Source organism: Hippopotamus amphibius, chromosome 7 (genome assembly GCF_030028045.1).
Source record: "Hippopotamus amphibius kiboko isolate mHipAmp2 chromosome 7, mHipAmp2.hap2, whole genome shotgun sequence".
NCBI classification, from domain to species: domain Eukaryota; kingdom Metazoa; phylum Chordata; class Mammalia; order Artiodactyla; family Hippopotamidae; genus Hippopotamus; species Hippopotamus amphibius.
In genome coordinates, this window is record NC_080192.1 from 80,152,327 (window position 1) to 80,174,258 (window position 21,932).

The 21,932-nt window shown below is 40.4% G+C and overlaps 1 protein-coding gene across 1 annotated transcript in view; it reads left to right on the top strand.

Annotated features, from left to right (window-relative positions):
• The window catches only part of SLC9A2 (solute carrier family 9 member A2), a 98,050-nt gene extending 77,889 nt beyond the window's left edge, over positions 1-20,161 (top strand). The window contains exons 6-12 of the mRNA XM_057741857.1: positions 887-976; positions 1,615-1,685; positions 8,233-8,394; positions 12,435-12,531; positions 15,230-15,361; positions 16,888-16,978; positions 17,977-20,161. Coding sequence (XP_057597840.1) covers positions 887-976; positions 1,615-1,685; positions 8,233-8,394; positions 12,435-12,531; positions 15,230-15,361; positions 16,888-16,978; positions 17,977-18,347 — 1,014 coding nt within the window. The 3' untranslated portion in view covers positions 18,348-20,161. The remainder of the gene's footprint in view (positions 1-886; positions 977-1,614; positions 1,686-8,232; positions 8,395-12,434; positions 12,532-15,229; positions 15,362-16,887; positions 16,979-17,976) is intronic.
• Positions 20,162-21,932: the final 1,771 nt, after the last annotated feature.

A 21,932-nucleotide genomic window follows, 5' to 3' on the forward strand; every position in this document is an offset into this window, starting at 1 on the left:
CATTTAATTATGTTTTACAGTTCTCTTTGTAAAGGCTTTTTGTGCATTTCATGATAGGATTATATACTGTATTATATACTTATGTAAAGAGTATAAAAGTATATATGTGTATATTTAGTATCCATATAGTATAATATATAGTATACTACTATATACTAGTATTAAATATATTCTCTCCTGTTCTCTCTCTCGCTATGCATATGTTTCATTGCTGTTTTGTAGATGTTTATTCTTTTTTTTTAAATTAGTATATGGGATGGATTTGTGTATGTTCTTTTTATGTCTAGTCACTTTACTAAACTTTCTTTTTATTTTTATTTTTTATTAATTAATTAATTAATTTTGGCCACGTTGGATCTTCGTTGCTGCGTGCAGGCTTTCTTGCGGCAAGCAGGGGCTACTCATCACTGTGGTGCAAGGGCTTCTCAGGCTGAGATCCTTAACTATCCATCTCTGTGTCCCAATTCCCCGAGCCACTGACATATACACTGTAAAAGCTCAATTAAAATTGTTTGGTAGATTAATGAATGAATCATTGAAATGTTTTCTATGAATAATACAAGTAGGTGATTCCTCTGAACTGGATAATACTTTATTATTTTTTAGAATTACTTTCTTTTTCTATTTCTTAGAATTGCATAGAATTACGTTTTCAATTTCTTGTATTCTGTCCACTGTTTTGCTTCTAGTGGCAAGTTTTGGGACATGGCCCTCAGAAAATATGCCAGCTATTAGAGAGGAAGAAAAAAATTAACAAAATGTTACATATGCCATGTAAAGTCTTGGGGGGCAGGGTATCTTTTGTTAGTTATCAAAATTTAGGAGAATAAAAATTATCCTTGAATTTTACAGGAAGATTCCTCCCCACCTTGCTTTTTTCGTGCAGGGAATAACTATCCGACCGCTGGTGGAGTTCCTTGATGTTAAGAGGTCCAATAAGAAACAGCAGGCTGTCAGTGAGGAAATCCATTGTCGGGTAGGTGTTAATGTATCAACAGTATAACAGTTTAAATGGTAGAAGGGAAAATTATTTGATTAAATCAGACATCTTGACACCACGGTGCTCATTTCCTGAAGAAGAGATAACTGACAGAAGGTGATGGGGGTAGCGGGGTTGGGAGGGTTGGAGGGTGGGCTGAGAAGGGGGAGAACTGGATATAGAATGAACACAGCCACACGGAGGCTATGCTCCTGCAGGAGTACAGGAAAACCACTTCCTTCAACTGGAAATATTTCTACTGGAAAATTATTACCATATTTCATATCTTCCAAAATTATGAACAGACTGTTATGATGAGAAAAATAATCTAAGAATTGTCTAAGGTTAATATGACAAATAACTCATCAATTTGTTCAACGATGAATTGTTTATTGTTTTCAGTTAAAAAAAAACTCAAAAAACAAAAACTGTCAGCATCTTTGAAGTTTAGGCATGATAGACATAGAAATAGAATTTCTATTAGGGTTCTGTAAAAGAATTTCTATAGTTATAATTTCTACAAATAGAAATAATAATTATAGTTTCTATAAATAGAAGTTAATTTCTGTAAATAGAAACAGAAATTACTGATTTCAGGTAAAAATTAATCAACCAGCTGGCTTCTTCCATTTTAGTTTTTTGATCATGTGAAGACCGGAATTGAAGATGTTTGTGGACATTGGGGTCACAACTTTTGGAGAGACAAGTAAGAAGGCCTTATGCCATTATTTTATGAAATGGCTCTGGATCACTCGGGAAGCAGGACATATTGACTTGTGTTATTTTTCAGAGTTTCAAATCTTTCCTGTTGTGCCATAGTATGTCCTTTAAGATAAAGTTCAGCTCTAATAGACACCTGAAACAGTAGTAGCTTTAACAAGATAGAAGCTTATTTCTCTCTTATGTAAATATCAGGTAGGCAATGTACCTTTAATAGATGAGCTGCGCACCACGGACTCCTCCTGGTCCCAGGACCCTTCCTCCACCAAGAGCCTCCATTTCCAAGGTTGCCTCTCAGACCTAAATGGCTGCTGCAGCATTAGCCATCGTGTGCACATTCCAGGAAGAAAGTCATGAAGAGACAAAGAATATGTACTAGCTTCCTCCTAACCAAAGTTATCAGAAGCTTCCTCCTAACCAAAGTTATCAGAAGCTTCCACACAATTCTTCCATTTGAATCGTGTGGCCTGGCCTTGGATGACCGGGACTAATTATATAGGCATTTCCTACTGCAGGGGAGGCCAAGGAATGCAGTCTGTTTGGTTAAAAACTGAGGGTTCCATTACTATTTGCTCTCCCACACGTTGAGGGGCTTTGTCAGAGGCAGAACAGCAGAGCACCTGAGGAGATACATAGACTTGCAGAGATAACAAATATTTTGAAAGCTACACTTCTCTGAAAGACTGTGTATTTACATAGATGTGTATCTCTCTCTCTATAAATGTATACATACACACGTGTGTGTGTGTGTGTGTATAATTAAGATTCAGTGCCTTTCTTCAAGGATCTTATAGTTGAAATACTAGAGGTACACTAGCCAGGAAGAATTAGGTGCACATGTTAATATATACTGAAAAACAGACTTATGGGATTAAGAAGTAAGGGTTAATTCTGACAGCAGGGTTAAGGCCAGTGGGGTGCAGGGGGAGCCAGCTTGCATGGGCTGGTGGCAGCTGACTGTGTGTATCTCCTCCTTGCCCCAAGTTCAGTGCCGTCCACACTGGTGACTTGAACCAGCCATGGTGGGAGAGTACCAGGGAACTGACAAATGCTGCAAATCAGGGCCTTTTTTTTGTTTTTCATAATGTAATTTATTAACATTCACCAGCATGTCACTGGCTGGGAAGGACTCTTTTGAAGGCAGGCATTTCAGCTGGTCCCTGAAGAGAGATGCACAGGTTCCAAACTGTATTTGGAGGATCCCTGTTGCCCTCTTGTCTTTTCTTTCCTAACTTGCCGACAGATTTCTCCCCCACTGCTGATTTACGTGAAGTTGACCAATCTACCAATTTATGTGATTTAGCATAAGGGCATTTTTGAGCGCTCACTGTTTCCTCACATGTTCTCACGTGGTCCTGGACTACATGAAAAGTGCAAGCCATAGACCTGAGCCTTTAAAATTTTGCAGTATAATAAAGGCAATGAAGCAGTCACACAGCAAACAGATTTTGTGTGTGTGTGTGTGTGTGTGTGTGTGTGTGAGAGAGAGAGAGCAGTCATTAAGTAATAACATGAGTTACAGAGATTGTAAGTGTTAGCACAACCTTTACAAGCCTGATCATGTTGTTTACTAATGTGGAAGGGCCCCTTGGACCAAGCCTGACTTTATAAGTAAAGGAAAAATATTTTGTTTATGTGGACAGAGTACCCAATTAGCCAGAAGGGGCCACATAGTAATAAACTAAAGCAAACTAAAATCTCCATTGTAAAAATATGAAACGAAAGGCCATCTGTGTTGGGCAGTGTTCACTTTTTGGAGGCAGGAGGTGGAGCAGAGAACCCTAGCTGTCTGCCTGGTGACTTTCTCCATTACCTTGCTTTACATTCCTGGGACCTTCCTGGTCTCCGCCAAGCCTGTGATACAGGCTTTTCTGCTTCTTGTTCTCTGTCGTTTTCACAGCCATGGCTTTATCCATCTTCTATCTCCCTCTCAACCCAACCGCTTTTCTATCCCTCACATCCTATCTGTCCTTTCCTGAAGTGGTAAGTTTGTTCTTTTCCTAAGGGAAGATTGGACTAAAGATTTATCTCATTCCTCTGCCTCCCAAACAAGGAAACATAGATGTGGTGTAGGAATCAGGTCGGCAGGCCCTGGGGCAGCAGTAGGGGATGAAAGAGGTGAGCCCTGTGATCGTGTGATTTGGTCCAGAAAGTGAAGGACTGAATGTTAGAGAAAGTCCGGCTCTGTCCTGTCTTCCAGGCAGAGACACTTTATCTCTATATGAGAGTCTGTTCCAGGCAGACACCTACTGGCTCTGGGCTAATTGGACTATAAATACTAAAGATGGTGGAGCCAACTTTGATTCATGTCTGTAAGGTAATATTGTTACATGCTAACATTTTTCTCTTTGGTGGACATACTTTCATAAAGCCTTACGTATTCCCACGCATGAAGTTTTCCAGGTAAATTTCAAATAATTTCCTGGATTCTCAAGCACACTGTATGTTGCAGGTAGAGAAGAGATGTTACTATGGAGGGATTTGGTGCTGACACAGGCCATTTTTTTTTTTTTATAAATTTATTTATTTATTTATTGGCTGCGTTGGGTCTTTGTTGTTATACACGGGCTTTCTCTAGTTGCTGCGAGTGGGGGCTACTGTTCATTGTGGTGTGCCAGCTCCTCATTGTGGTGGCTTCTCTTGTTGCAGAGCACAGGTTCTAGGCGCATGGGTTTCAGTAGTTGTGGCACATGGGCTCAATAGTTGTGGCTCACAGGCTCTAGAGCACAGGCTCAGTAGTTGCGGCACATGGGCTTAGTTGCTCCACGGCATGTGGTATCTTCCTGGGGCAAGGATCAAAGCCGTGTCCCGTGCATTGGCAGAAGGCTTCTTAACCACTGCACTACCTAGGAAGTCCTGACACAGGCCATTTTTGAAATTAGTTCTGAGATCCCATTTCTAATCTGTACATAATTGTTGATCTTACTAAAAATGGCATAAAAAACAAGTGGTTGTTTTAGGTGTTTTGGTATCTTTTCCTTTCCTCTGAAATCCTTTTACTGTGGATTTCTATTGGTCCTGCCCAAGAATTCTTGATTCATTTGATCCTTTGAGAACGAAATGAAAGGGTCATGCCGTGGGGAAGTTTCTCACATTTGGCAGAAGTTGTCTAATGATAGTGAAAGAAGTCACTTTTCTGTAGCTTGGCAGAGAAATGAAAGGTGTGGGTATAAAGTAAAGAAAGAAGAGCACAGGACTTCCTGGGTGGCACAGTGGTTAAGAATCTGCCTGCCAATGCAGGGGACATGGGTTCAAGCCCTGCTCTGGGAAGATTCCACATGCTACGGAGCAGCTAAGCCCATGCACCACAACTATTGAGCCCATGTGCTGCAGCTATTGAGGCCCATGTGCCTAGAGCTTGTGCTCCACAACAAGAGAAGCCACTACAATGAGGAGCCTGCGCACCACAGTGAAGAGTAGCCCCCACTTGCAGCAACCAGAGGAAGCCCATGTGCCACAAAGACCCAATGCAGCCAATAAATAAATTGAATAAATAAATTTAATAAAAATAATAAATAAATTTAAAAAAAAGAAAAAAGAAAGAAGAGCACAATTCCTGCACTACATAGATCAGATGTCATTGTCTTTAGTGTTTATTCTTCCTTTTGTGTATCTCTAGTGAAAAGACAAAATGGTAATAATAATGAAAGTTTAAAAAGATGTTGTATTGCTACCAGGTATCCTGGTTCAATGAGCTTCACATGAAATTCAAAATAAACTTAGAAAAAAGTAGGCCCAGTGATTTGTGTAGTGGCCAGACAATAGCAAAGCCCTTTCAGGATGACTCTGTAATTATTCTTCGCCCTCCAGTATTTAGAATAAAGGATGAACACCAAGAACGTGGGTTGACATTGTTTCCTTTCATAGCACAGCTGTGCCTGTAAACCTCCTTGGGCTTATGGGGATCCCTCTAATACATTAATTTTTTTCTTAACAAATATCTACTGTGTGCTGATTCACTTGAATATTGGCATAAAAATGTTATGTAACAAACCAACCCAGTACTCGGCTCCTCAAAAGAACAGTCGTTGGTTATTAAAGTACTTGAGTCAAGAGGCCGAGAGTCAGCTGATCTTGGCTGGGTTTGGCTGATCTGGCCTGGTCTTGCTCTGGCTTCAGAGGGTTGGCCGGTCCTCAGCTGACCTCAGCTGGCCTTCTCTGGTGTAGCTGGGGTGACTTAATTCTGCTTCATGGGACACTCACCTTTGTCCTGGGGCTAAGGAGTCACTGCACATACACATCCTTCTCATGGCAATGTGACAGCATGAGAAGTGAGCGTCAGTGAGCAAGACAATTAATTGCCTCTGGTCTCATCATCCTGTCTGCTAATTGTGCATTGGCCAAAATAAGTGACATTATTGAGCTCGGTGGCAGGAAGCCGGACAGAGCAGGTCACCTTGGCCATGGTGGAAGGACATTGCCATGTAATATGGTATGTTCTAGGGTGTGGAAGGAATTGGATCCAAGAAGGAATCAGGACCAGATGGTCCAGTCTGCCTCCGTGTTTACAGTGCACATGGCACTGTACTAGGCACTGGTGAGACAGGAAAACAAACAAAACAAAAAATGATCTGCCCATATGGATCATTTTAATGCTGGGAGACAGAAAATAAGATAAATATGTTATATAGCCTATTAGAAAATGCTGACTGCTATGGAGAAAAATGTGTGGGAAGTAGAATAGGAGGTTCTGGGGTGCATTTCTAATGGGATGGATAGGAAAGGCTCTTTTGAGGAAATGACTGTCAAGGAAAGACTTAACAGAGGTCTGTGAATGAGCCCTGCAGGTGTGTGGGGAAGAGTGTTCATTGTAGAAGGAATACTAAGTGTAGAGTCCCAGAGGTGGGAGCAGGGCTGGCATGTTTCTGGGACAGGAAGGATCCCAGAGAGGCTGGACCTGAGTTAGAGCAGCACAGCACTGAGAGGGGCAGGTCCAGTTGGTGTAGGGCCTCCAGGTCATTGTACTTTTACTCAAGTAAAAGTAGCCAAGGAGTTGCGTGGTTTGACTTACCTGTTAACAGGATCACTCTGCTTGCGTTGAGGACAGGCTGTAGGAACACAGTGGTGGAAGCAGGAGACCAGTTATGTGCCTGTTGCAGGAACCCATTGAGAGATGCTAATGCTGGGCCTGGGGTGATGGCAGGAGACATGGTGAGAAATGGATAGATTTTGTGTGTATTCTGGTGGTAGAACCAACAGAAATTGTTGGTAGAGTGGATATGGAATATTAGGTTGCTAGAGCTGCTATCACAAAGTACCACACATTGGTGGCTTAAATAAAAATTTATTTTCTCGTAGTTCTGGGGGCTAGAAGTTCAAGAGCAAATGTGTCAGTAAATTTGGTTCCTTCCAGGGCTGTGAGGGAAGGGTCTGCTCCAGGGTTCCCTCCTTGGCTTGTAGATGTCCTTCTTTTTCCTGTCTCTTCGCATCCTCTTCCCTCTATATATGTCGTGTCCATGTTTCCTCTTATAATACACACATCAGTCATATTAGATTCTGGCCCACTAATGAATTCATTTTAAGTTAATCAACTATCTCCAAATACAGTCACATTCTGAGGTCCTGGGGACTAGGGCAGTAACATATGAATATTTAGGGGGATGCAGTTCAGGCCATAACATGGAATATGAGAGCAGGAGGAGAATCAAAGGTGATAGCAGGGTTTTTGACCTGGTAGAGTTGTCACTAACTGAAATGAGGAGGACTTGGGAGAAGATCCATCGGAGCACCCCAAGTGTGAGATGCCTATGCGATGTCCAAGTGCAGATGTTGAGCAGGGTGCTGGTTACTCATTTCTTGGGTTTGGGAGAGAGGTTGGAGCTAGAGATACAGATTTGAGAGTCTTGGGCAAAGAGATGCTATTAAAATCCACGAGATGGACAAGGTTGCCAGGAGAGTGAATGGAGGTGGAAAAAAGGACCAGGACTGAACCCACTCCTACATAAGATGCCAGAAAGAAGGAAAAGAACCAAGAAAAGAGGCTGAGAAAGTGGTAGGAGGGAACCCATGGGAATGTAGTGTCCTGGAAGACAGTACTTTAAGCAGGAGAGGTCAGGAAAGGTGAGGACTAAGAGTTGGCCATTGGATTTATCTTGTGGGGGGTCACTGATAACCTCAGTATGAGTAGCTTTAATGGACAGTTGGGGGCAAAAGCCTGACCTGTGAATACAGTTCAAGAGAGAATCAGAGGAGAGCAATGGAGAAAGGGTGTATTAATAACATTTTTGAATAATTTTGTTGAAGAGGGAAGCAGAGTCATAGGAAATGTAGGTATATCTGCATTTTAATCTATAATTAGTGAATATTAGATATAGGCATGTCGTGATAAACAAAAATATACTAATATGTGCTCTCTATATACATATATATTCAGGTACACACATATAAAAATAAATATAATGATCAGACTAACTAAACGCTGCTACTAATTTTTTCCCTGAGAGGAGTGGAGATGATGTTATTGGTGAAAACAGGTTTTTTTCTTAATCAGTGTCATGTTAATTAATTGAAGCTTTGATTTTCTTTATTTCTAGGTTTAAGAAGTTTGATGACAAGTACCTGCGGAAGCTTTTGATTAGGGAAAACCGACCCAAGTCAAGCATTGTGTCTTTATATAAAAAGCTTGAAATAAAACATGCCATTGAGATGGCAGAGACAGGGATGATAAGTACTGTCCCTTCTTTTGCATCTCTAAAGTAAGTCCTGTTTTGCAAATGAAAGTTAGTGTTACTTAGTATGTCTTTATAGTTTCATGAAACCAGTAATAATAGGAGATTTGACTTATGTCCTAACATGATACCCTAAGACCTCACAGCAGAACGAGATCCTAATTAAAATGTGGAAGCCTGGAAACATGTCCATTATTTTATGTTATGTCCTGTCACATCACACCATGTTGTGTTATTGTAGAATGGACTAGTCAGGAAGTACTTGGTCATGTTTAGGATGATTCTGCCTTTATTATATTTGCTTTGGGCAATTCAGTGTGTTCTGAAAGTAAAGCCTCTTTAGCAGGCATTTTGAGATGGAATATTTTAAGGGGTATTACAATTTGCAATTATAAATATGCATGTGATTACATAGCTATTTCCTCATGGAGTGTTCGCAGAGTCATAGTTTAAGGCTTGGAAAGAACATTAGTGATCATCTTGTGCAGTGGTTCTCAACCCAGGCTTATATTAGAAATGCTGTGGGAGCATTTAAATAACACAGATGCCTAGACCCCACCCAGGCCAATGAAATCAGGATCTCTGGTGTTGAGGCGAAGGTATAAGTTTATTTATAAGTTTATTTAATAAACCTATAGAAGTTTCTATTATGCATCCAGGATTGAGATGCATTGACCTAGTCTGTCTCCCTAATTTTATTTATATCTATTTATTTATGTATTTATTTATTTATTTATTGGCTGCATTGGGTCTTCGTTGCTGTGCATGGGCTTTCTCTAGTTGTGGCAAGTGGGGGTTGCTCTTTGTTGCGGTACTCAGGCTTCTCAGTGTGGTGGCTTCTCTTGTTGCGGAGCATGGGCTCTAGGCACGAGGGCTTCAGTAGTTGCAGCACACAAGCTCAGTAGTTGTGTCAAATGAGCTCTAGGGTGCACGGGCTTCAGTAGTTGTGGTGCACGGGCTTAGTTGCTCTGCTGCATGTGGAATCTTCCCTGACCAGGGATCAAACCCTTGTCCCATGCATTGGCAGATAAATTCTTAACCATTGCACCACCAGGGAAGTCCCAGTCTCCCTAATTTTAAAAATGAGGAAATGAAGATCCAGAATGTAAAGTGACTTACTCAAACTCTTACAGCAAATCCATAGGAGATCAGTAAATACTGTTAGCAGATTAGCAAATGAGTTACATGTAAGCATCATTCCTCCCCTGTCACAACAATGACAAATTACAGGTTCCACTTTCTTCTTTCATTGATGAGGTTGAATCTCATTTAAGCTAAATGTCACCTAGATGAAAATGCTATGAATGGGAGGGTTGAAATGTGAGAGGACGCTCCAGATCACACCCAACCGTATAAACTATAATTTTTACTAGGCCTGTAAGTGCCCTATAAAAATTATGGTAGTTTACACAACCCCAAATAAAAAGAAGTAGTGATCAGGATGGCTCACAAATAAAGGCATTATATTGCATTGGAAATAGTAGTGATTGACCAGAATGACTGATTTTTGGTTCCAGCTTTGCAAATAACTCACTGTGTGATCTTAAGCTGGTGCATCTGTTTCCCTGAGATTGAGTTCCCTCAGGTAAAAAATGGAGCTAGATGTGATCTTTAAAGTCTACTCTAGCTTTACAGTTTATGATCTTTCTTATGCGCTGTTCTTTTTGTGGTTGCAGCAAGGAATAATTCAACTGTCCAGCTTCTCCAAAGGGAGCCATTGCCTTTGGAGTCATAGAAGAAAGAAATCTCAGTTTCACCTCTGTTCATAGTTCATTTTAAAGTCAGGAGAAAGCAGAGTAAAGGCAGAGGTTTAGGGTTAGGGAAGTAAGTAACAAAATGAATGGCTGGCTACATAGTTGGGTAAATGATTGCCATGTTGACCATTCCACCTCTCCTGAAATGCTTTCTTTAGAGGAAGGTAGAAGCAAAAAAGGGAGGTGATAAGGAATCATATCTCTGGCAATAATGAACTGAATGCCAGACCAAACTATCTTCTGAGAAAACTAGAGAAAACAGGACAACTATATTTTAAATATCTGCTGGAAAGCTGGAGAGTACCCATGCAGTGAGGAATTTCTTGGCCAGAAGTTGAAAAAGAGGGAAGTTCAAGAGGATAGAACTGGCATGTGTTGCCATTTTCTTTCTGGAATACAGAGAATGTGTCTGAGAGTCTAAAAAGCTAAAACAGAAGTTTTGACAGACTAATTGGTCTTAGAGAATAAAATTGGAATTCAGAACCTACCAAAAATGAGGCGCATTTGTACATACTCAGTTAAAGTTTTTTACTTCAAAATCCTACACCTTAACCCTCAAAGGAAAGAAGTCCAGCCTACAGTGATCTCAATTCATGATTGTTTAAATCATCAAAGACTGAGATTACCTCCATCTCAGTTGCTCAAGAGAAGTAAATTTAAATCTTCTCTGGAGGAAAATAAGATTGTAAAGAGCATTAAACTATCTCCATGATTTTTTAATATGTAATGTCTAGTATTCAATCCACAATAACCAAGCATATGTGTAGACAAGGAAATTTGACTGAAAACACTGAGAAAAAGATAAACAAAACATAGAGGAATAATAGGCACAAAGGAGATTCAGATAACTGGGTTATCAGACATGGACTTCAAAATAGAAATAATAACATGTTTAAGGAAAGCAAATAGCATAGATACTTTTGGCATCCTCATGGAGACTATACAAGCAAAAAAAAATCTAAGTGGAATATTTGAGGTAAAAATAAAGTAACTAAATTTCGGATCTCATTTGATAGCTATAAGAGCAGATTAGACACAGCTGAAGGGAGAAGTGATTAATTGGAAGATAGGACAGAAGGAAATAATCAAAATGAAGAACAAAGTGAAAAAAAGATGAAAAAGGAAGTGAGAAATAAATGGGATACTTCCATATATGTATATGCATATAAAAGTCCCAGAAGAAGATGAGAGAGAAATTGGTAGAAGTAATATTTTAAGAGATAATTACTGATGAGAATTTCCCCAAACAGATAAAGGACATGAACTATGATAATCCCAAGCACATTAGATAAGGAGAGAACCAAATGTAGGTACATGCTAGTAAAACTGCTAAAGTGAAAAATACACAGAGAAAATCTTAAATATACTGAGAGGGAAAAAAGAGACCTATTTTCTTCAAAAGAGAAAAGAAACTGACAGCTGGTTTTTCAACAAAACCAGTGGATACCATTGGTAGCTTCAAAATTCTGAAAAAAATGTAACTGAACCTAGAGTTCCATATCCTGCTAAAATATCCTTCAGAAAAAGTAGAATTAAAACTTAGGAATTTCTTGCACTTAAGAACACTAGCCAGCACTTCAGAACTATATTTGGGAACCATTTAGAACAACAGGATCACCAATAAAAAGCACAAAAAAGTGAAAAACGTTGTCACGAGATGGTGAAAAGGACTTTTTTACAGCATGAGAGCTGAAACAAGGAGGCAAAGCATTGACATATTTGGCCTCATTTAGGAATGTACATGCCCAAAGACTCATATTTTTCTTCACTTTGCACATGTCTGTGAATGACTGGGATAGTGCCATAAGTATTGATAATGTGTTTATAAATAAATTGTAACAAGTAGGTGAATTTGCAAATATGGAATCCCTGAATAATGAGGATCAACTGTATGTACGTACATGTCATAAATGGCATCTTTGCAAATATTTCTAATGAGGTATTTAAAAGAATAGGCTATCATAGCAAAATGCAGCTAATTAAGTTTTTGTTGGAAAAAACAATCATATATTACTTTATTTATGGAGTGTTAGAAATAATAAAGTGATAGTATTGCAAGCTACTCTGGTCCTTCTTCCTTAAATAATTGCGTGAACAGACTGAAAAAAACTTGTGCATGGTTAAACTTGTGTGAATGATTTTTATACTGAAATAAACTTTTTAGATTTTTGAATTATTTAAAAATATTGAATAATTCCTAAGTGTTATTCTTTAAGCGTCTTCTTCTTAAATAATGATGTTATATCTCTAAGAAAGAAAATTGATGATTTTTATATTGTTAAATAGTAAAATATTTTTTCTAAACTTTCACAGTGACTGTCGTGAAGAAAAAATAAGGAAGCTCACACCTGGTGAAATGGATGAAATTCGAGAAATATTATCAAGAAATCTCTATCAAATCCGTCAGCGAGTAAGAATAATTTATTTAGCAAAATATGTACTTGGCTTTGGCTAAAAACACGCTTTCACATTTGATGCTGTCCAGTTACAGAGGCTGTTGTCCCACCATCATGTCAGCCTCTGCAGCTCCCACACCAAGCATTTTCTTCCCTCAGACCCACCCCAGAGTCCTGTCCTGTTAGGGTACCGCTCTCCTCCCAGACACCCTGGACAAGATTGGAGGTTGGAGTCCCAGGGAGCTGGGAGTCCTGCTAATGTGGGCTTGGAGATTTTAAAAAAAAAAAGAATGTGTTAGCTAATGGTGAAGAAAGTAATTGATCACTTTTTATTTCATTTATTTATTTATTTATTTATTTATTTATTTATTTATTTATTGGCTGCACTGTGCAGCTTGTGAGATCTTACTTCTCCGACCGGGGATTGAACCTGTACCCTCGGCAGTGAAAGCACAGAGTCCTAACCACTGGACTGCCAGGGAATTCCCTTTAATTTTGTTTAATGAAATAGCTTTATGGCTTAGAAGACTTTTACAAATGTATTTAGCCTTGTTTGTTATTCATAAAGTACAGTCGTTTCCTCCTTTACTGTATCTTCTGAGTCACTTCTTTCAGCGCACTTCCATTATTAACACCTCACTCTCATAGTTTGCTAACAATATATAGCTAACACTTAGTGCAGACAGTTTGCCAGGCCCCTTTTCTCTGCATGTTGTGTATTAACTCTTTTACTCCTCCAGCAGTGGTGTTACTATTGTCTCCATTTTACAGATGATGAGACTGAGGCACAGTGAGGTGAAGTGGCACAGGGTTGCAGCAGTTGTCAGGGGTCCCGGTCACTCATGTCAGGCTCATTTCTGTGGCTTCTTAGCTGGCCTCCCCACAGACCATCCCATTCCATCTGACATTACAGCTGCTCCACTTTTTTCCTAAAGCCCCTTTTCATGCAGCATCCTCCTATTTAAAATGAGACAAAGCAGTCTTGGCTTCCAGGCTAAACTGTTCTTCTTTAGCATTTGGGATCTATTTTCAAGTTCCCCCTTGCTTCCACCTCTCCCTCACCCACCCACCTACCCCAGACACCCACGGAGGAGGGATAGGTCTGAATTCATTCCTCGGACCGTGTTGCTCTCTTCTGTATCTCCACTTGGAATGTCCCCACTCCTTTCTGTCAGTCCATCCATATTCTCCAATTTTTAAGGTTTCCCCAACACCCTCTATGTTATTTCCAGGCCCGTCTTTGAATGGGATAGCACTTAGTCCTACATACCAGGTCATTTTAGCACTTCATTTTGTGATTTCATATCATTTCGTTAGCTTGCAGTGCTCAACTAGATAGCAAATTCCTCAAGGCAGGAATTGAGTGCTGTTCTGTGTTACTTCTGTTTGTCTCTGCTAGGTCTAATGTAGTTCTGCGGATAAAGATGTTCCCAAGAAGAACACATTAATTCCATCAGAAAATGAACTTAATTATTAATTACAGTTTATTTTAGGAAATGGGTTTCTATATAGCTTATAGAACTACTAAAAATGTATGCCCTGGGCAGCCCTAGTTTATAAATTTTATGGCTTCAAATATCAGAGCTTGATCATTGCTGGTAGAGGCAGCAGCTTTCTCAATTTGAAAATAAAAAATGCTCTTAAGTTAATCAGAGGGTCATGGCACCACCAAGTGGCCCAAAGTGGTTGGTTTTTACGCCAGTAATTACTATTCAGCAGGGAATGTATAAGATGACTTGTGTTTTTCCCCAGCCACTGATGATGGGTGACATACACGGTACTTCAGGGTAGTCGGAGGTGCTTGATGAATTCAGTAATTTTCTCATTTATAAAGATCACACTTTTCAGTGAAGAAAAAGTATTAATTGACTTTTATTAGAACGTGAATTCTTTTCTTTTCTTAAGTAGAGGATTTTATTTGGTTGAATCAAATACATAGTTACTGAATACATGTATGAATATATGTATGGAATAGATCTGTGATAGAACAAAGCACTGTATTCCCTGCAGAAGATACAAATGAATAAAATACAGCTCCTGCTCTGATGCATTTAGACAAGACTGCCACCATCACCATCTTCATCACAGCTAATAACAGTACCTAATATCAACTGAGCACTCTGTGCCCAGCACGGTTCTAAGGGTTTCTGTGACACCCATATATTTGTATACCTCTGTAAGTAACCTGAAATTACTACCATTGTTACCCTTAATTTGAGATTTGATAGAACATGAATTCTTTCGAAACATGAAAGAATGTTAACTTTTTTTTAAATTAATTAATTTATTTATCTTGGATGTGTTGGGTCTCCGTTGCTGCACATGGGCTTTCTTTAGTTGTGGAGAGAGGGGGTTGCTCTTCAATGCGGTACATAGGCTTCTCATGGCGGTGGCTTCTCTTGTTGTGGAGCACGGGCTCTAGGCTCTCAGGTTTCAGTAGTTGTGGCTCACGGGCTTAGTTGCTCTGCGTCATGTGGGATCTTCTCGGACCAGGGCTCGAACCCATGTCTGCTGCATTGGCAGGCGGATTCTTAACCACTGTCCCACCAGGGAAGTCCCAAGAAGCTTAACTTCTATACTTTTTTTCCCCCTCTGCACATTCATTGTTAAGTATCTATCAGATGTGCAAAGCCAAAGAAATGTAGTGAGGTTTTAGAATTTCCGGGCAATGATCAGTGTTTTTGTAAAATGTCGCTTGTGTTTTCATTTCAGACTTTGTCCTACAACAGACACAATCTGACGGCTGACACGAGTGAGAGGCAGGCCAAGGAGATCCTGATTCGTCGCAGGCACAGCCTTCGGGAAAGCATTCGGAAGGACAGCAGCCTGAATCGGGAGCACAGGGTAAGGGGGCTGCGTGCCTCCGGGACACAGGAGGCTTCCAACAGCAGAGCCCACAGCCATTCCGTTCCGGGGCATCTGCTGACGGGATGGCCGTGGGGAATTGATTCACAGGAATCGTGGAATGGAGTTCATCATAACGTCTTCCCAGATGTTGCTCAAACACCCATCGTGTTCCAGACACTGTGTAGGCACTTGGAATACGTTGGAGAACAAAGCCACAGAGCTCCTTTCCCTTGTGGAATTCACCTTCTAGTGGGGGAGAAGGCCATCAGGAATGGACAGAATAAGGAAGGTATCTGTTATGTTAGAGGCAGTAAGTGCTGTGGACAAAATAAACCTAGAAGGGCTGAGAAAGGAGGTTGGGAAGACAGGGAAGGGTCAGACAGGGTACAGTTTTAAACTGATTGGAGGGGCCAGGCTTCATCTGGAGAGTCATGTTTGACCTTTCCTGGGAGAGGGTGCAGCCTGAAGGTGGGCTGGTCCACGTGCGTGGGTGGAAACTTTGAGAAGGCCTTGTGTGTGCGTCAGGGGGTTTCAGACACTGTGTGCTCAGCATTCCACTTGGTCCAGGGCGTTGCCATGGATATGGAAATGACTTTAAAATGATATTCTTTTTTTTTTTTTAATTTAATTTTTATTCTACTTTTTTGGCTGCATTGGGTCTTCATTGCTGCTCGCCGGCTTTTTCTCTAGTTGGGGTGAGCAGAGGCTACTCTTCATTGCAGTGCTTGGGCTTCTCATTGGGGTGGCTTCTCTTGGTGTGGAGCACAGGCTCTCGGCTCATGGGCTTCGGTAGTTTTGGCACATGGGCTCAGTAGTTGTGGCTCACAGGCTTAGTTGCTGCACAGCATGTGGGATCTACCCCACCCAGGGATTGAACCCGTGTCCCCTGCATTGGCAGATGGATTCTTAACCACTGTGCCACCAGGAAAGTCCCTGAAATGCTATTCTCATTCTTTGATTGAACATAGCAGGCACTGCATCTTATTTTCAATAAAGTTGTATACTGAGTCGTCAGAGACCAAAACAGTTATGTGTGAACAATATTATTATTTTTTTTATGTGTGAAATGTGGCAGCATAGATTAAAAGTTAAGCTAGAGACTGTGGCATTGGAAATGCCAGCAAGTAGCTATAGTAATACTTTCTGTTCTGTTCTTCCTCTCTATACATGTAGGCTCTAAATCTCTTTTTTAGTAATACTCTTATAAGTGGATGTTTTTGTAGTTTTTCTTTAAGAAAAGCCAGTGGTTTTCATATCTTATTTTTAAGGGTCCCACTTTACTTCTGTTTTCCTTAATACTGATTTCCATTATATTTTAGAAGAGATTTACCTATTTAAATAAAATAATTATTGCTTGGAACTTTGTTCCTCATCCCTATAGCTCCACACACAGCAATTTTGGAATTGAGAACTAAAATTTTAATCTTTTAACACCAAGGTTTGTCGTAGAATTCTAAACTTCTAATATATGATAAATGACATGTGTGTCATCTAAATAAGGTTTTCTGTTTTTTTTTTAACAGGCTTCCACTTCAGCCTCTCGATATTTATCATTACCAAAAAATACAAAGCTTCCAGAAAAGCTACAAAAGAAAAAGAATATTTCTAATGCAGGTAATGAATAAGTTGGAGCAAAGAGACTTTAAACTTATTATTAAGGTTTATAAAATAGAAAAATTTCCCTTCCTTTTTAAGGACAACCAGTTCAGTCATTTGCAAATCTAAAATAACAATAATATGGTGACCTTTTATTAGCGTTGCATCCTTTTGGAATGGAATTCGGTGCACATTGTACATAATTCGGTGTTTTTCTATAATGGTTCTATTTGATATAGCAAAAACAAATATTGTCACCATGTGGTTGGTAGACAGGTAAATAGAAAGTTGTCAGTCTTAAAAGGTTTACATTTAATTCTATAATTCTTACAATATTTCTAATTTAAATGTTTATAATAATTTTAATATATTTTCATAAAGGCAACCACGTAATTGACTTCCGGCTGTAATTATTAAAGCTTTGACATGAGGGCTAATATCTCTTTGCCTGATGGTAATCTTTATGTAGATTCCAAGCCATGTTGTGTTTTGACTATTTTATGAAACCATAAAGGAAATAAGGCTGTACATGAGATCCTGGATCCTAGATCAAGACAGGAATCTTCATAATTGCAGACAATTATTGATCTCTTTACCGTGTGCCAGACACTGAGCTGAGCCCCCTGGGGCCATTCAGATGGGGCAGGCGAGAGCACGGGTGCCGCCAGGTGGCCTCAGTTTGACATCCAGCTCCACCACTTACTAATATCTCCTGAACTTCAGTCACTTCATCTGTAAAGTGGGTGATTGTAAGGATTCAGTAGGTTAATGCATTTAAAAGTGCTTAGGACAGGCACAGCTGTTCAGAATTAGCAAGAGTACACACTCATGGACACGCATGCTCAGGGGGCTTATGCGCGGGCCCAGGACTCAGCTGGAGTTGGGGTGAGCCCTCTGGCCTTCCCCCCAGAGCCCCAGAACCCCAGGGAGGGCATGGCGAATGTATTGCCCAGTCGTGTGCAACACCTTCTCCCTAAAATGCCCGCCCATGTTGTCCTTCTTTTGCTCCCTGTCAGGTGACAACAGCAGCGACTCAGATCCAGATGTTGGGACCACCGTCCTCAATCTGCAGCCCCGAGCCAGGCGCTTCTTGCCAGAACAGTTCTCAAAGAAAGCCCCCCAGGCCTATAAAATGGAATGGAAGAACGAGGTGGACGTTGATTTCGGTCAAGGGCAGCCCCGCAGCTCCCCAGCTGCCCACAGCAAAGAGGGGGGCCCCCAGCCCCCAGGCGTGCTCTGCCAGCCCCTCCTCTCCAAAGGCCACTTTGGCTCTGTGCGGGGGGAACATGTGAATGAAGGCGTCCGACCCAAGCCGCCACCCAGGCTGGTCCGAAGGGCCTCGGAACCTGGAAACCGGAAAGGTCGATTCGGGAGCGAGAAGCCTTAATGGAAACGGCCAAAGCAGACCTGGGGGGACCGCCCCTGCCCAGCTGTGACTGGTTACCCAGCAACCTGACACAGCACGGGGATCCACTTCCAGCCCTCTATGCATCTAAATACTGTCCTTGGGTAGCAGAGTCACACCTGTGATCCACGGGGCAAATGTTTATCCCAAGAAGAAGAAAATCAAAGAAAAAAAAGCCCTATAAAATGTCTTTTATGACCTGTTGCTAGCAGTTGTATTCTTTGCAAGCCTAAAGAAAAAAAAAACCACGTGTGCCTTTATTGAACTTGAAGGACAGAACTTGAAATTTTTAACACACCCTTGTTGGTGAAAGTTTTAATATATACATATATGCCTCAGATTTTATTTATGAAAAAAGTATGTATATCTGTAATTAGTTTTTCATTGAACGGCACTAAAAATACTCAGAACACCTTTCCATGGCGTCCAGGGCAGCTCCTAGGGGATGGGGGGCCCTGAGCTTGGGATGGAGGTGTTTCCCGATCCTGAGCTGATGGGCAGTTGGTTAATGAAGAGCACAGGACCAGAGGCTCCTGAGGACGCCGACAGCCAGAGCATCTAGGCAGACGAGGAGGCCTGGCTCCCAGAGTGTATGTGGCTCCTGTGAAATTATGAGGGGCAGCTGGTTTTCAGTTGGTTCCTCCTTCTGCCGCGTGTTTGTGGGTGACATATAGATTCCATCTCCCCATCGTGTTTAAATGGTACAAAGAGAAAGGCTGTGTGGGTGAAATCAGCTTACGCTGTATGACAGGCTCAGAGCCAGCTTGTGATGAAGTTTGGCCTCACGTGGTGGGTGAGGAGATGACAGGGCAGCGCCTGCTTACAGCCGGCTGGCGGGTTTTATATTGTGCAATACTGAGAGGAGGGTGCGGGAGATCCCCTGTCACGCCCACCTGCAATCACCTGCATTAGAATTTTTCTGTAGAACATTCTAGAACTTTGAATCCAGGACAGAGGCTCCAAGCAGGCAAGGATAAAAGTTGAGAGAAACAATATTCCAACGTTTAACAAATTGGTGAGACTTCAGGTTTTGAATTTTATGCAGAAAGCACTTTGGAGAATGTGGGAGTTCTATTTTTTTTTTTTTTGCACTAGTCTATAATTTGTTACCTCTCCCCCTCAAGAAAGTAGTAGCTCAAATTCTTCGTATAAAAATGGATTCTGCTCATCTGAGTACTTTTTAAAAGTACAGCAGAGAGACAGGAAGTGGAACATAATCATTAAAGATTAATATTGGAATCTCTCAGACTGTAGATTTTATTGGCCTGTCACTTTTCCCTGAGAAACTCCTCATTAAAACTTGACTAGAACAAGACTCGGAATTTCTGGGTTTAGATATGAAAGGAAGCCACTCCCATAATCCCTTGGATTCACACTAGAGATGCAGCAAAGAATACAAGTGACCACATACACTTGCTGGAAAAATATTAGTGAATTAAACAAATTGATCCGGTACTTAGAAATCCTCAGCCGTAAATCTTATCCCTTTCTTCTACCCTGCCAACGTGGAGAAATGTTCCTCATGTTCTGAAATCTTGGAATACTGTTAGATTGTTGGGCATGAGACAGAGGGAAGGGTAAACACACAAGGTACAAGTTCAAAACCAGCACAGTTTCTTTCCCAAACTCTCCCAGGTTGATCAGTGGAAAGCAGTGTAGACATAATTTGAAAACTACAAGCTTAGGACTCTGTGCCAAAATTGTTAATTTTAAATTGAAATATTTATATTATATATATATTTCATTTGCTGGAAGTAAATTAAAACTATTAATTTAGAATTTTCACTATAGGACTATGATTCATCAAGAGATGTAATGTATATTTTTGAGAATTTGAAGAGAAAGTCGTTTATGAAATCTGAAAAGGAAGGTTGAAATGGATAATGATCTTAAAAATAAATTTCCTGATTTTTCCTGGTGTCCTAGATTAATAACTTTCAGGAGTCTAAAGTTCTGGAACTGAAGGAGAAAACATGAAAATGTTTATAATGATACTTGTTAAGCATGTAGACCAAATTCAGCTTTCACTAATTAAGTGAGATAAAAAATTTGGATGACACTGTGTAAATTTCTAAAAAGGAACACTTGTCATTTTATCTTTATTATCAGTTTAAATTTTTCCTTATTTGTGGAATGGTAAAATCAATGAAAAATAAATTTGACTTTGTTTAGCTTTTTCTCTATACTTTCTTCTTTTTACGAAATTATTAAATTCTAGACACTATAGGAGAGGGTATGGAGTTGAAACCCTTTAACTAAATATCACGACAATCTAAATTTCTATAGTACAGAAACATCCCTGCCCTTGTAAATGATTCCCTTGTTTCAAACAGCACTTGATCCAACCAAGTTCTAATGTGACCATGGAATTTTGAGGGGTCTTTGGTGTTTGTTGCAACAAATTTGAACTATTTACAAAGTCAGGGCTTATTTCTTTATATTTGATGCTAAGGCCAACTGTTGGGAGCAGTTATGTCAGTTAGCAAGCAATTAGAAGTTGGCCCCAAAGTCTGACACTTTTAGAAACGTGTTTTCTGTATATGCCCCCAAACATTTGGGATGACATTCCCTTTGGCTTTTGCTAAGCTTTGTGGTGGGGGTGTACCATTTTACCTGGGGGGCGTGTTTGTTTATATAAAAAGCAAGAAGCATAGTTATTTATCAGGTGTCTCAGCACATTTTGGATTTGTTGCATTGTCCAAATCATGTTTATGTTAAAACTGGCATTTCAACAAGTATGAGACCTGTAATACTTTATTAGTTCCAAGCGCATACTTGATTTTACTCTTTGAAGAGTGATTGAAGGGTTTCTTTGTCCAGTTGAAGTAGCTGTGACATCATCTGTTGAAGCCTGAACATTTAATATTGATTTCCTTCATCACCTTGAACAAGTCAGGCTACGACTCAGACCTGTCTGTTTTTTTTTCCTTCCTTCTCTCAGTTCTAGAGCAAAACGGGTCGCTTGCTGGTTTTTGGTTTTTTTTTAAATTTTTTTGACATTTGCTTTTTTTAAAGTCTTCATTGAATTTGTTACAATATTGTTTCTGTTTTATATTTTGGTTTTCTGGCCATGAGGCATGTTGGATCTTAGCTCCCAGACCAGGGATCGAACCTGCACCCCCTGCATTGTAAGGCGGAGTCTTAACCATTGGACCGCCAGGGAAGTCCCAGCTTGCTGGTATTTTATATCCCACATTTTAACCAGGTCCTTTCTTCAACCTACCTGCAAGGCAAGTGAGAGCCCTGGGTGGTACCTACTGGCAGGGACCATAGCTCTCATCTATGAGAAATAAAAAATGACAGCTCCCTTTGGAATTTTTCCCAATGTCATTCACTCCCCATGTGGCCAACCTCAGACGGTCGGTCAGCAGACGGCCAAACACCCACATGGTTGGTTAGTTGCTGAGTGTTTTCAGTGTTCTGCTGGCATGCTGTTTTCCAATCCCTTTTATATTTCTAATTTTCTACAATTTTTTTCGAATAAAATTCTACTTTACTACCTCTAAGAACAGTCAATAAATTGTGGGTCAGGAAATGAGTTTTTCTGAGTGCAGAGTTAACATAGCT